The sequence below is a fragment of the Strigops habroptila genome, chromosome 2 (assembly GCF_004027225.2).
Source record: "Strigops habroptila isolate Jane chromosome 2, bStrHab1.2.pri, whole genome shotgun sequence".
Taxonomy (NCBI): domain Eukaryota; kingdom Metazoa; phylum Chordata; class Aves; order Psittaciformes; family Psittacidae; genus Strigops; species Strigops habroptila.
Genome location: NC_044278.2, coordinates 101,365,279 through 101,378,418, shown reverse-complemented (window position 1 = coordinate 101,378,418; position 13,140 = coordinate 101,365,279). Strand labels below are relative to the sequence as shown.

Below are 13,140 nucleotides of genomic sequence, written 5' to 3'. Positions count from 1 at the left end.
AGCTGTTCCTTCAGGCTTCTAGCAGCCCGTCTGCTGGGACAGAAACACTTTGTTAAGTAAGCTCAACCTTTTGCTGGAGCCAGTGTGATCACTGAACACACAGCAGAAGGGATGAACACCATCTGTACACTAAAACCAGTTTAAAACTACAGAGCATACCTAGAAAGCAGGTGGCTGCAACTGCAGCTCTGTTCAGAGCCAACTTTAGATAAACCACCATGAAATCATTATAGCTTCATTTGGCACTGAAGGCATCATAACTGCCACTTATTAACATTCAAGTTATCTCCAAATCAATCTTTTTTTATTTGTTTAGAAAAGGAAAAGCCTCTTTTTTTTTTTTTCTATATTAAGCATTTATGTGAAGGTTAAAGCTATAGGAAATGCTTTTTGTGTTGACAGCAATGCCAGTGCTACCCAGTTCCCTTGTAGGGAACCACTGCAAAATGGTTGCGATTTCACCACTCATTATCCCTCAGCAAGCACCAACTTTTACAGATCACAGGGAGGCAGATTGAAGCAAACATGTCAGCAAAAGCTGACCTCGGATCAAGCAATCTTGTAGTGGTCAAGTTGGACCTATAGGTGCAGAGAACGAAGTGGCGTTTCAACCAAGAGGATTAACAAAGGGAGCTCGCAGGGGACCACGGCTGGGGAACAGGGAGGTCCCTTCCAGCAACAGCTCTGAGAGCTCTTAATTTTGTAAGAAGAATTAATCTACCTAACTATGGTATTTCCCTCCAGAAACAGTAGCTTCATTGTTTCAAAACAGCTTTCTGGAAGACGCAAGTGAAGACTTCAGTCCAACACACATGTGCAAGCTCAGCTGATTTACAGGCATGTACCAACTGCTCATGAGAAAGCCACAGCCATCCTGGAGAGCTCCAGAGGCTTTGGTGCACCTCCCAGCCACCATCCGCCCCTGCAGCACAGCACTGGGGGTTCTCATCCTCACAAAGTAGTTTATAATGATTGTATTACCTACCCTCTCCAGCCTTGAGCACGCTCTGTTTGTTACCAACGCGCTAACCCCAATGGCGAAGGCAAACGCCGTGCCTGGCTGCTGGGGAAGCGCTTGCTACTCATCTTTTAACATCAGCTGAATCCTCTAGGTTACTTCTGTCAGCATCGAGCACCGAGAACAAAGGCACAAGATTACAGGGACCTCATTAAGCATGTTTGTTCCAAGAACAAGAAATGCGTCTACTTTCCTCTGATGACCTGGGGAAACAAAAAAACCCTTCAGCACAGAACATTTATTTGCAATCGGTTATGAGCATTTGAACGGACGATATCCAGTTTAAAAAGAAAGAAAATAAACTCTGTCCTAAGCTTTCTATCCCGAGACCGCGTGGACAGCATTGATCTTCTGCCTGGAACAGAAAGCAGGGATGTACATAGCTGCAAACACCAACACACACACACACAAAAAACCCCCTTAGGATATTAAGTGAGCCATTTAACTAAGTATTTAAAACCTCTGCAATTATTAGTTTATTAGTATCATCCAGGATTCAGATGTTCAATATTTCTCCTGAAGTTATACATAAATGCAAATTGAAATAAGAATCTGAAAGTCAAAATTGTATAACAAAACAATACTCCATCACAAAAGCGTGTAAAATTACAAGAATGCTTTCTTTTTTTTTTTTTTTTTTTTTGCCTTTTTTGTTTTTTTAAACACTGGCACTTAAGAGAACCATAATTTTGTAACCACAAAATTGCCAAATTGTCCCCCAAACTGGTAAGCAGGTATATGTGAAAATAGTTACAGTTGCCAGCACTTGAAGTTTTACTAAATATGCAAAAAACCCCTTAGCTTTGGTTTTGGAAGAGAACTATAGTTGACCAAATTAGACATTGTTGGTATACCATAAACATTTCACTTTTTAATGCAAAATTTAATAAAATGTACTTTTCCATACAGCTATATTTAACTTAAAAATGGGCAAACATCAAGAGTGCGGTATAAAACCTAACAGGAAAAATACATCTTATCTCATTTTCAATTTGAGACAATATACAGCTTTGTTTAAAGGGCTAAAACTAGAATTTCAAGAATACAAATATGAATTTACATAGATTTAACAAATAATAATGGTACCATTTATAGAAATCTTAGAAAGAAAATTCATTTCTCGTGGGCCATTTGCTACCAGGAGAGTTTCATGGTATAAAGCCCGTGGCCATCACCAGACCTGTCACCAAAAAATAATATGGTAGTTTCATGCTTTTAACTTTACACATTTTAGGTACGCTCATCGCTCGCGAGTGTCCAGAGATTTACAAATCCAACTTCCATTACATGGTAACGGAGTCACACCTGTAAATGTCTCCACACCGACAGACGCTCTTCCTATGGGTCCTTCTAGGACAAAATTGAACATTCCCTCCCTCCCCGCCCTCCCTCGCCCCCCAAGTATTCCATTCCTGTAAAATTGAACTCTATACTTCTCAACTCTCCAAGACTGGTAAACTCATGCAACTCAATAGAATATTACATTTCACAAAAATCTGAGCAAGTATCAGGTTGTTGAGATTGAATTTTTTGTTGGTTCGTTTCCAGTTACGGAAGAATATTCGTTCATCATATGCCTATGTATTTCTTTTCTTACCCTATCCTGATTATGCAGGGTATGCAGATCAAAGCTTTGTTTATCAGCTGGTTATATGAAAGATGAAAACTGTAATATTCCCGTGATCCCATACGGGCATTCAATAAAGCAAAAGATGAGTTCCCCTCAAAAAAAAAAAAAAAAAACAAAAACAAAGAGAAAAGGGATGATTTTTCAAGGGCACCTATTAAAAGGACAACAATACTAATAAAAAAAAAAATTGTATTTACTTAGAAGCATTCAGAATGTCAACAAAACAGCTGCAACTTTTTTTGTTTCTCCTTTTCGCAATTACAGAGTGGTATTCAGTTAACAGAACAACAATTATTTTTTATGATGCATCAGAGACAACTGAAGATGAAAAATGAACTACATCCCCATGTAGAACTAATTTGTGCTGTGCACCAACAAGAACCTGCTTTAAAACTCCCATGCCAATTTACAACCCCCACACTGTACCAGGCAAGGTTAGTGGCCGTTGAAATACCACTAAGGACAGGGCTATCTAAAGACACATTCGGTAGTGTGTTAACTATACAAAAAAAGAGACACTGTACAGTTTAAAAACAAATCTTACACAGCCTTACATTTCAATTTTGTTTCGTTTTTTTCTTTAAAAGGAGTGAGTTGTGTACAGGGGGGTTAAATGCTTTATAGACAAGAAAGAAATTGCTCTAAAAGAGACTTATTCATCATCATCATCATCTTCATCCTCCTCCTCTTCCTCTTCTTCATCATCTTCATCCTCTTCGTCCTCATCCTCATCTTCCTCCTCCTCCTTCTTCTTCTTGCTCTTCTCAGCCTTGGCAACTACTTTTTTGCCTGCATCAACCTTCCCTTTGGCCCGGTATGCAGCAATATCCTTGGAGGAGAAAAGCAAGGAAGAATTTCTCAAAGATGTAACCAGCCAAGAGCTCTGAGCAACTTCCAAACGGTACTTGTGATACCAGAGCCCCCCAGGTATCTGCCCCTTCTCCACATCCACAGGGGTAGGACTGGGTGCTGTAGTTGCAGTTACAAGGGGGGCTGAGGCCCAAGGCTGGAGAAAGGGGAACCCTCTACCACAGAAATGATACTGGCAAGCTGGAACACACTGATGAGTCCATGCTATTAGACTTCTGGGAACAGGTTGGAAAAGCTGCTGCCTCAGATGGTAAAAGCACAGCTGAGCCCACTGTCCCGTAAGGAAATGAAGTAGGGAGACCTCTTAAGGTCCCTTTCTAGCCCTACCTTCTACAATGCCTAAAGAAATGCACAGGAAAATCCTTGTTTGAGGCACAAGATCGTAATTAGCCATCAAGAACACCTTGGAATGACATGGTCTAATATTTGCAATGTTACGCCTCAGTGAAGAGCAGTTATACAGAATTCTGCCCAACTGAAGTTTACAAAATAAAAGGTATAAGAACTTGATTAAAGGGTAGACAGTGCCACCTTCTGCATGCAATAAATTTATTCTAGTCATTTATAACGCACAAAATTCAGTTCCTGTTACAGGGAAGCCAAAACAGTACCTGGAATACCAGGTCAGAAAAGCAGTGAAGACTTCCCAACTTTGTGCCAAAATAACAAAAACAATTACGTAACAGAATCGATCTACAGGACTGAAAAATACCAGCAACAGAGAAACGTCAACACATTTACGCACATGGCCCAAACCTTCCAGTATTCCCCCCCAGCAAACATTACACCACTGATCTCGCAGTTCCCACAGACTCCCTCAAAGCTCAGCATGGAATTTGTAGAAGATACGATATACACCAAGTCAAGCAGTGAAACCCCATTTCTAATTCTATGAAATACAGACAGTGCTAGTGGAGATCAATACCTGGGAATAAAGATTAATAATTCTACCATTTAAAAAGTCTCCCGTGAGTTGCCTCGGCTGTACGTACAAACAATTACCACGCTGAAGAGTTTAAGCTGCACAGGAAGAACAATGTGGGAAAGCTTCGAGATCTGCAATTCCTCTCCAGCACATAATTAGGACTCAAAGGAGCCACCTTGATCACTACAATGCTGTAATTTTAAAGTTATTTTGCTTGCCAGCAGGAGAAATACCAGAAGAAGGTCACAGCACACAAACGGCTATGTATATTGGTATATGTTAGCTATAGGTGGCTGCCGACCCATTGTAAAGCATCATCAGGGATGCTAACATATATCCCCTCCTCCCTTCGTTTCCTTGTGTTGGGATGGGAATCTGCCTCTGGAAATAAAAACACACACAGTGCTATCCTGTGCGTGCAACACAGTTGCACAGCTCCCATCATGATGGGGGGATTTAGCTTTAATAACTCAAGCAATGGTATGACATGCTGCTTCATATGTATTATTAACTATGTTAATTACTACAAAGGAGCTGGACACACACCAGGTACTGGAAAAACACATGTCTAAAACCAGCATCTCCTTAGTGTTCTGACATTATCCCAAGAATAAATTTAAGCAAGCATCTATGTGTATCAGTTATCTTAACATTCAGGGATGCTCATCAATCTCTCCAAATTAGGGAGAACCAATTTATTCTTTACTGGCATTACTTAATGCTACCAACCTAACTCAGACACTGCTGTGACCTCTGGTTTTAATAACGACACAGACACCATGGCATCCATTAAACCATCACTGATGGTCCCGAATTACAGATGAATGCAAACAGCTCAACACAAGGGACTGAAACTTAGTGTTGTGGTAACAAACCTCAGGCCTCCTTATTTTGAGGGTATTTTCCCCAATAAATATGATCAAATTTGTCACTGGCATATTATAAGTTGCTGCATCAGAGTATACAAGAAGGGAAAAAAAAACCCTCTAAATTAAGGCTTGACCTCCCCAAACCATCTCCATAAATGTCAACGTTACCTTTTCATACTTCTCCTTCAGTTTGGCAGCCTTTTTTTCATAAGGCTGTTTATCATCTGCAGCGGTGTTGTTCCACATCTCTCCCAGTTTCTTTGCGACATCCCCAATGGACAGACCAGGATGTTCTCCTTTGATTTTTGGACGAAACTCAGAGCAAAACAAGAAGAAAGCCGAACTAAAGAGGAAAAAAAGAGAAAATATTTTAATTTTAGACTTCACTATAAGAGAAAGTTTTGTGACCCTAGTTGATGTTCCTTAAGAGTATTTTGGAAAAGCACCTACAAGCGAGACAAATGTTAATGACAATGGAAAGCAATAAAACTGAAAAAACTACTTTGAAAACTTAATGCATCCTTGTTTTTTAAGTAATGCCATACATTTGGTCTCATTTTCAGCAGGACCCCCAGAAGGGCAAATTTAAATACCATATGCTGACAACATCTCAAAAGAGAAAAAGTGAATGATGCCAGAGGAGCAAATGTTATGTCAGAACCGTTAAAGATGGAGAAGCTGCAATATTTGTTACAGAACTTAGTATTTCCAGCTGACAGCATCAGCCCAAGTAATAACATTCGCTTCTACTGGAACTTCTCCGTTCCCTTCAGCATTAGCTCCATTTAATCAACACACAGACGACCACGGTATTGCTACTAAGTACTGATGCTGAGTAAGAGGTGAACCTGAAGTCAGTTGTGTTTATGTAGTGACCAAAGTTTTAATTCCCCAAGCTGGTTTTGTGCAAGATCATCCCTCTAACCTGTTCTGTGTAAAAGCCTGTAATTTTAAGTGAGCTGCCAATCAAAAACTCTGCTCAAGCAGGTGGGGAGAGCAGGGCTTGAAGTATTTTACTGCCATTTTACACTAGAATTACACTCTTAACAGAAATTAGAAAAATCTGAACCACACGTCGTTGATTTTTGTATCTACTTTCAGAGGCTGACATTATTCCAGCCTTGCTAACACATCAGCCTGGAAATAAAGACCTAGTATTTGTAACTAAAATTTCAACCTCTCTTTACGCTCTTTGGCCAGGAAAATCAATGTCATCTTTGTATTTCTGAAGCTCCTAAACCAGGATAGTATGATAATTTTATAGAAACACTCCAGTATGATGGTCCTGAACAGGATAAGCTAAAACCAGAAATCTACTTACGGAGGCCTCTTCGGTGCATTTGGATCCTTGAACTTCTTTTTTGTTTCCCCCTTAGGTGGTACATAGTTTTTCATTTCTTTTTCATAACGAAGCTTGTCGGCCTTTGCCATATCTTCAAACTTCCCTTTCTCCTTAGAAGACATAGTCTGGAAGGCAATTAGAATCATAGAGCATGTCAAGTTGGAAAGGACCCATAAGGATTGGAATGGTACTTGAAGATTGAAAAGCATATCCAAGTCCATTCCAAAGTATCAGTTGTGGGAACTAAAGGTAAGGCAAGAAGAGTGGACTGTTACCACTCACCTTATAACTACGCTTCATACTTATCTAAATCCCAAACTTTAAAAGAAATAATTTACAGTCTCGAATAGTGTTTCGCACAAAGCAGTCGCTTAGGCTTTCGACTAAAAGAAATCATCAGGGGATGCTAACATGGGTCCCCAGGGGGATTTTTAAGCAGTTATTCCTACCTTCCACCGTTCTGAGCACTTTTTTGAGAACTCTGAAAAGTTCACTGAAGCATCTGGATGTTTCTTCTTGTGCTCCTCCCGGCAGGTTTGCACAAAGAAGGCGTATGAAGACATTTTACCTCTCGGCTTCTTAGGATCGCCTTTGCCCATTTTGGACGATTTTCTGTAACAAAGCGAAAAAGACACCTTTAAAACTTGTACTTTCTACAAACCAAGGTGGGAAGTATAAGCAACAACAAAGGATCAGGCCAAACACAACCCGTCGGAGCAGTATTCCAAAATCATACACTGGGAAGAAGTTTCTCTTCTAGGTAATTTAGTAAGATTTCTGCCACCACTGTTTGGGGTGACCTGGATGCAAGAAACCTGACAGCTCAAAGGGCCTTCAAAACATGCACTTCTGGTCCCCTGCAAACAAAAATGCCCCTTCTGAGCAATCTGAAGGCAAGTACTGCAGTGGAAACTGCAGTCCATGGTGATCACTGCTAGGCTATCAATCATATGCTTGAAAGAAATAAATTGTAATGAAAGGAGGAAAAAAGTACCAGACTACCCTGTCTCAGCTGTCTCTCTGGGTTACTGAATTCTCTCTTCCCACAGCCTGTGTTTCTATCCCTGTCCCCTGACGGCCTTGAATGCTCATTTACAAAATATGTGTACTATTTTTTTAAATTTTGTTTGCCATAAGTTATCACCCTCCTTTATGTGTACGGCAAGAACCTATTCTCTCTTTGTACGTGTACCTAGAAATACAGGAATGAAACACCACACTCAAACATGTCATAACCACGCCAGGGACGCTGAAAGTATGACATTTACATACGACTGGCAGAGCTGCGCTCCCCACGAGGACGATCTGACTCTTTCAGGGACTGAGAGGGAAGGAAAAATACCTTCCTGGAACTTTCACACCCAAGTCAGACATTCAGAGTATTTCTTCATAGCTCCCTGGAAAAAGCCACTTGCACACGGACAAACTCTGCTCTCGAGCAGGAATTGAAAGGAAAGAAATGTTTAAGACAGAAAAAAACCAGTGGCACGCACTGCCTGCCCGTGTTGCCACAGAAGCAGTATTTCCTATCGGTTTGGCGGATAGACAGAAACAGATTTCTGCTCTGTGACTAAACACGTCCGGTTTGAAGTTTCTATCAAGTAAACAAGAGGGCTGAAGAACCAGGAGCGGCTCCCGCGTGCCATGGAGACGTTTACAGAGCCAGCCGGCACCCAGGGCTCGGCTAGCGGCTGGGGGGCAGGCGGAAGGGCCGTGGGGCCGGAGCAGGGGTGTTCCACAGGCTGTGGGAAGCAGCAAGCACCGCGACCCCGGCGCTGCGACAGTGAGTTGGCGTTTAAAGCCTCCTTCCCGCCATTTTGGACGCTCTCCCTGCGAGGGGGGCTGAGGAAAAACTTCACAAGTCCCTCAAGAGACCTGCTGGGGGTGAGGGAGGAGAAACAAAAATGAAGAAAAATAAAATAATAAGGAAAAAAACCCGCAGTCCGGTTATGACGGAGGAGCTGTGCAAGTTTTATTTCGCGTTCACACGAGGGCTCGCAGCCCGCGGGCAGCGAGCACATGCCCGGTGCCGGCACCCGGGGCTGCGGCTGCCCGCAGGCGGCGACCCCCGGTCCCGGCCGGCGCTCGCAGCCCCGGGACAAAGCGCCCTCCCGGCCACCGCCCCCGTGGCCCCGCGGCGGGGCGCGCCGCCCCGGGCCTGCCGCGCTCTCCGCCGCCATGAGGCCTGCCCGTTGAGACGAGGCGAGGCGCGGCCTGCGCCGCCGCAGCGGCGGTGGCGGCCGCCATGGCGCAGGCTCCTGGCGGAGGAGGTCACCCGCCGGCGAGTCTCCTTCCATTTTGTGCGCTGAGCAGACCGAGCCGCCCGCCCCCCCCTTCCCCGCCACCACACCCCCCCGCGACCCGGCGGGCGGGACGGGCAGGCCACGCCGCGGGACCCCCGCTGAGGGGCCGCGGCTGGGCCGGGCGGCGACCCCCGTCCCGCGGGGCCGCGGCGGCGGCAGCGGCTGGGCGGCGCGGAATGGCCGCTGCTGGCGTCGCCCGCGCCCGCCGCGGCGCAGAGAACATGGCTCCTTCCTCCCTTCCCTTCCCTTTGTGTGAGCGCGCCCGCTACCCTGGCGCACACGCTCAGCCATTGCAGCCGGGGGAGGGCGGGCGGGAGGGAGACGGGGGGAGGTGGGTGGGAGCGGGGGGTTGAGGCGGGGGGATGCGGGGGGGGGAGGCCGGCGCGCTTCCAGCGCCTGCCCGAGCCCCGGCGGCGCGGGCAGAGCCCCGGCGGGGACCCCCGCTCGCTCCGCGCCCCGGCGAGCCGCGCAGCCCCTGGCCCGCGGGGCCCCGCGCCGGGGCGAGCGGCAGCGGCTGCGAAAAAAAAAGTTCCCCCGAACTGCGCCCCCGCCCGCCCGAGCGCCTCTCTGCTCTGCTGCCGCTCGCCTTGTTTTCTCGCTCGCGGCTCCCGTCAGCCATGTTACAGCCGGGCGGCCGCGGGGCCAGCGGCTCCCCGGCCCGCGCCCCGCTGCCCCCGCGCTCCCCGCGGCCCCGCCGGCGGCCGGCAGCGCGGCGCGGCCCGCCCGAAGCCCCCCGCCACCTCGCCGCGCCTGTGCCCGCCGGCTGCCCCGCCGCCGCAGCGATGGCTACGGCGAGGTACCGTAAGCGGCTTACGGCGGGGCACGGCGCGGCCCGCGCCCCCTGCGGCGGGCGACCCCCGGCCCCACGCCTCCCCACCCGAGCGGCTGCCTTCGCCCGTCTTCCTTCCCTCCTTCCCTCCCGCCGCCCCGCTTCCGAAGTCGCCCGCCGCCCGCGCCCCTGGCGCCCCCGCCCCGCCCCGGCCGGGGGGGGGGCTCTCCGCCGGGGAAGGGTCTCCCGGGCACAGCTCGGCTCGCCTTTGTGTGCCGGCGCCCGAGCCGGCGCTGCCTCGGCGCTCCGCGGGCAGGCAGCGGCGGCGGCACGGCGGCCAGCGCCGGCTCACCGCCCGGCTGCGAGCGAGAGGGCGAGCGCGCCCGGCCGGCCCGGCGGCCCCCGGCGCGTACTCACCCGTGTCAGAGTCGGCACGCAGCCCTCGCTCGGTCCCGAGCCCCAGAGACGCTACCCCGGCCGCCCGCCCGGCCCCAGCGCTGCCTGGGTCCCTGTGTAGCCCGGTGCACCGCAATGGCTGTGAGAGCGGGATCGATACGCAGCCTCCTCACACTCTCAACGCTGGTAACATTACTCTCAACACAGCCCCATCCCCATTGGCTGCCGCCAAGCCAGCCGCCGCGCCGATTGGCCGAGGCCCTTCCATTGTCCTGACCAGAGAGCTCCGCCGATTGGGCGCGGCGCGGGACACGTCACTGAGGATTGAAAGGGCGCGCAAATATAAAAGTGAGCGGAGGGAGCCGGGCGGCGGCGGGAGCCGGAGTTCTGAGGCAGCGGCTTGATGCCGCGCCGCCGACCGAGAGCAGCGCGGGCCGGCACTGCCCTGCCCGCCGCGCCGCGGCCCCCCCGCGCCCGGGGCAGCCCCCGGCCGGACCCCCGCCGGCCCGGGGGCAGCGGGACACCGGCGCGGCGAGCGCTTCCCGCGCCGTCCCGTTCCACGGACGTGGAAAAGGAGGCACAGCGGGGCTCGGGGAAACGAGCCCGCGTTTCCCGGCGCCTCTCGCCCGGCTTTGCCGTCGCACGGCGCGGGCCGACACACGGGCTGCTGCGCGCGTCGCTCTGCCTGCGCGCACGGCGCTGCGGGGGAGCTCGGGGGGGGTCGGGGTGTTTGCTCCCCGCAGAGAGTAAGAAGGAGTCGGAAGGTGTTTGCTTTCTTCTTGACCCCCTGGCTGACAAGGAGCGGGCCGGGGTGTGCAGGCAGGCAGCCCCCCCACTCCTCAGCGCTTCTGGAGCCATGCCCCAGCAGAGACTGGCTGAGCCGGGGGAAGGTTGGCAGCCTGGGCCACATCTCACCTGTCCTCCACCGGCACTCCGCTCCCTGCTTTGTTACAGTCGCTTGCGCTATACGAGTCCTCCGTACAGGACTATCGAACAGAAGGAATAACCCTTCACATCTGCATCACTTCACTGGTGCAAACAGCCCTGCGAGGAGCACTGTCTTGACAGATCCAAAACCACTGTGCTCCCCCGAAGGGCATTATCAGTGTGCTTAGTGAAGTAACAAACTTGAATGAAGAGAGGGATACATGGTCACAAATGTTCATGTATAAACAGTCAATTTTTACAATCTACTTAATTACCATGTTCTCTTTAAGTCCTTTCTTACCCACGAAGTTTCAGAAGGGTTTGTGGTCTGGCACACAAAGATTTGTCCTATTTTCATGTTTAGGTGCCCTATAAAATTTTTAGGGATCGTACAGAGCATCTCTTAATGTGACCTGCTAATGACATTGCCAGCATAACTGCCGTTACGAGGGAAGAATGGCTTTTAAGATGCACTCATCTGATCCCCTCAGGTAATCAAAGTCCAGTAATTTCTGTTCTGGATCCAAAGCCCGAGCCAGTTGCTGCTGCTGCATGGTTATGGTTGTTGCCTCCTAACATTTCCCCACCTCATGCTGGTGCTTCTTTCAAGATATTGCCATTGAGAAGGCAAACAAATTCCAGATCTTCCTTCACAATTACCAATCATTTGGCAAGGCGCCCTAGGGAAGTCAAAGAGCCTTCTATGTAATGACTCTAAAACTGCCTCATTTGTGAACAAGTGCCGACGGACACATGAAGACAGCGGTTCTGCTTTCTGAAATCATGTGAAAATACATGAACAATAACAAGCACTTTGTTTGTCTCAGGGAAAGGTTTTTTTGCCTGGTTTGTCTCAAAGTTTAAACCTTTGCACAGAATATGGGGCAGAGGAAAATCGTAACAAGCACAAGCAATTACATGGCCTAGTGTGCAGGAGCTGGTAGCTTTGTCCATACTGAACTTCTTTAAAGTTTCTTCTGTGAAAACCAGACCTAAAAGGCAGGAAAAGGCAAGCATTTATTCCCAGCTGTTGTCTAGAGCTAAGAATCTAGCAAAATACGAATGATAAGGAGGTTCTGATTATATGACATACTCCTGTAAGGGTTTTCCTCCATGTCTGTTAGTTACATGCTAAGGCCCATACAGGTTTCCATATTCCAGTGGGTTCCTTCTGAGGCCCTTGACGACAGAAATAAGAGTTTACTCATCAGTTGCAGACAGCAGCATTTTTTACAGAAGCAGTACATGCTGCTTCTCTTGTTCATGCTGTGCCACATCCCTTCTGATACTTTACAAACATTCCTCCTTCTGCAAACCTTACTGAAGTCCAAATCTGGTTTACATTACACTCCAACAACAGGTGCAGTCGCTGAGATCACTTGGATAACATGAGCCACCTTTGACTTCACACACAGAGGCTTTGCCCACAGACTATTTGGGTCAAAATGTAACAGCCCAGGGTGAGTCCTCCAGAAATAATAATAATAAAAAAGTATGTAGCTACACAGGAAGTTTCAAAACCCCTATTTAGTAATTTTGGTGTTTTGCAAACTAGAGTATACTTTGGGAAAAGTCACACGGATTGGATGTCTTATTGCAAAGCAAGAGTAAGACTGACTTCTATTAGATGTGTTTTCAAATACCTCAATTTTTACAGTATCTTTTGTAGTTACTTACTTGAAAACTAGTAGAAATGTTTGTAAGAAGCCTTTTGGTTCAACTTCTTTTCCGTGCAAAGCAAGCTGAACTTGGATGGAAACATCAGCTATGTATTCTAGACCTCTTTTTAAAGCATCCTTTTGTTTTGCATTTGCTTTAGAAGTAACAGAGAAAGGCCTCTCCAAAGACAGAACTGTGCTTCTAAACAGTGTATTGCTGAGTAGGAACAGAAAAGTTCCAACTGAATGATGAAAAAAGAGTTTCGTTTTATTTTATATATTTTAAATTATCCTCTCACTTCAGCTCATTCCCTGTGCAGTTCACAGCTGAAGACTTCCAGCAAAAACAAACAAGGATGGAGAATCCCAAGAAGTACAAACCACCTGGTTAGGAGTGAAGCCTGATCAAGAGAGAGATGCAGCTCCCAAAATA

The 13,140-nt window shown here is 48.0% G+C and overlaps 1 protein-coding gene across 1 annotated transcript; it reads right to left on the bottom strand.

Annotated features, from left to right (window-relative positions):
* Window positions 1-1,470: 1,470 nt before the first annotated feature.
* Window positions 1,471-10,347, bottom strand: HMGB1 (high mobility group box 1). Its single transcript, XM_030477455.1, has 5 exons — window positions 10,144-10,347; window positions 7,104-7,266; window positions 6,634-6,779; window positions 5,481-5,655; window positions 1,471-3,477 (listed from the first exon to the last, which is right to left on the bottom strand). Exons 2-5 carry the CDS (start codon window positions 7,251-7,253, stop codon window positions 3,301-3,303), a joined length of 648 nt encoding a protein of 215 aa, XP_030333315.1. The 5' UTR covers window positions 7,254-7,266; window positions 10,144-10,347; the 3' UTR covers window positions 1,471-3,300.
* Window positions 10,348-13,140: the final 2,793 nt, after the last annotated feature.

Excerpts from the sequence above, each read along its gene's own strand:
- HMGB1 (XM_030477455.1), bottom strand. The coding sequence starts at position 7,253 with ATGGGCAAAGGCGATCCTAAGAAGCCGAGAGGTAAAATGTCTTCATAC. Across the intron at positions 6,780-7,103 it reads AGTGCTCAGAACGGTGGAAG|ACTATGTCTTCTAAGGAGAA; the intron begins GTAGGAATAACT and ends ATTGCCTTCCAG. Across the intron at positions 3,478-5,480 it reads TGAAGGAGAAGTATGAAAAG|GATATTGCTGCATACCGGGC; the intron begins GTAACGTTGACA and ends TTCTCCTCCAAG.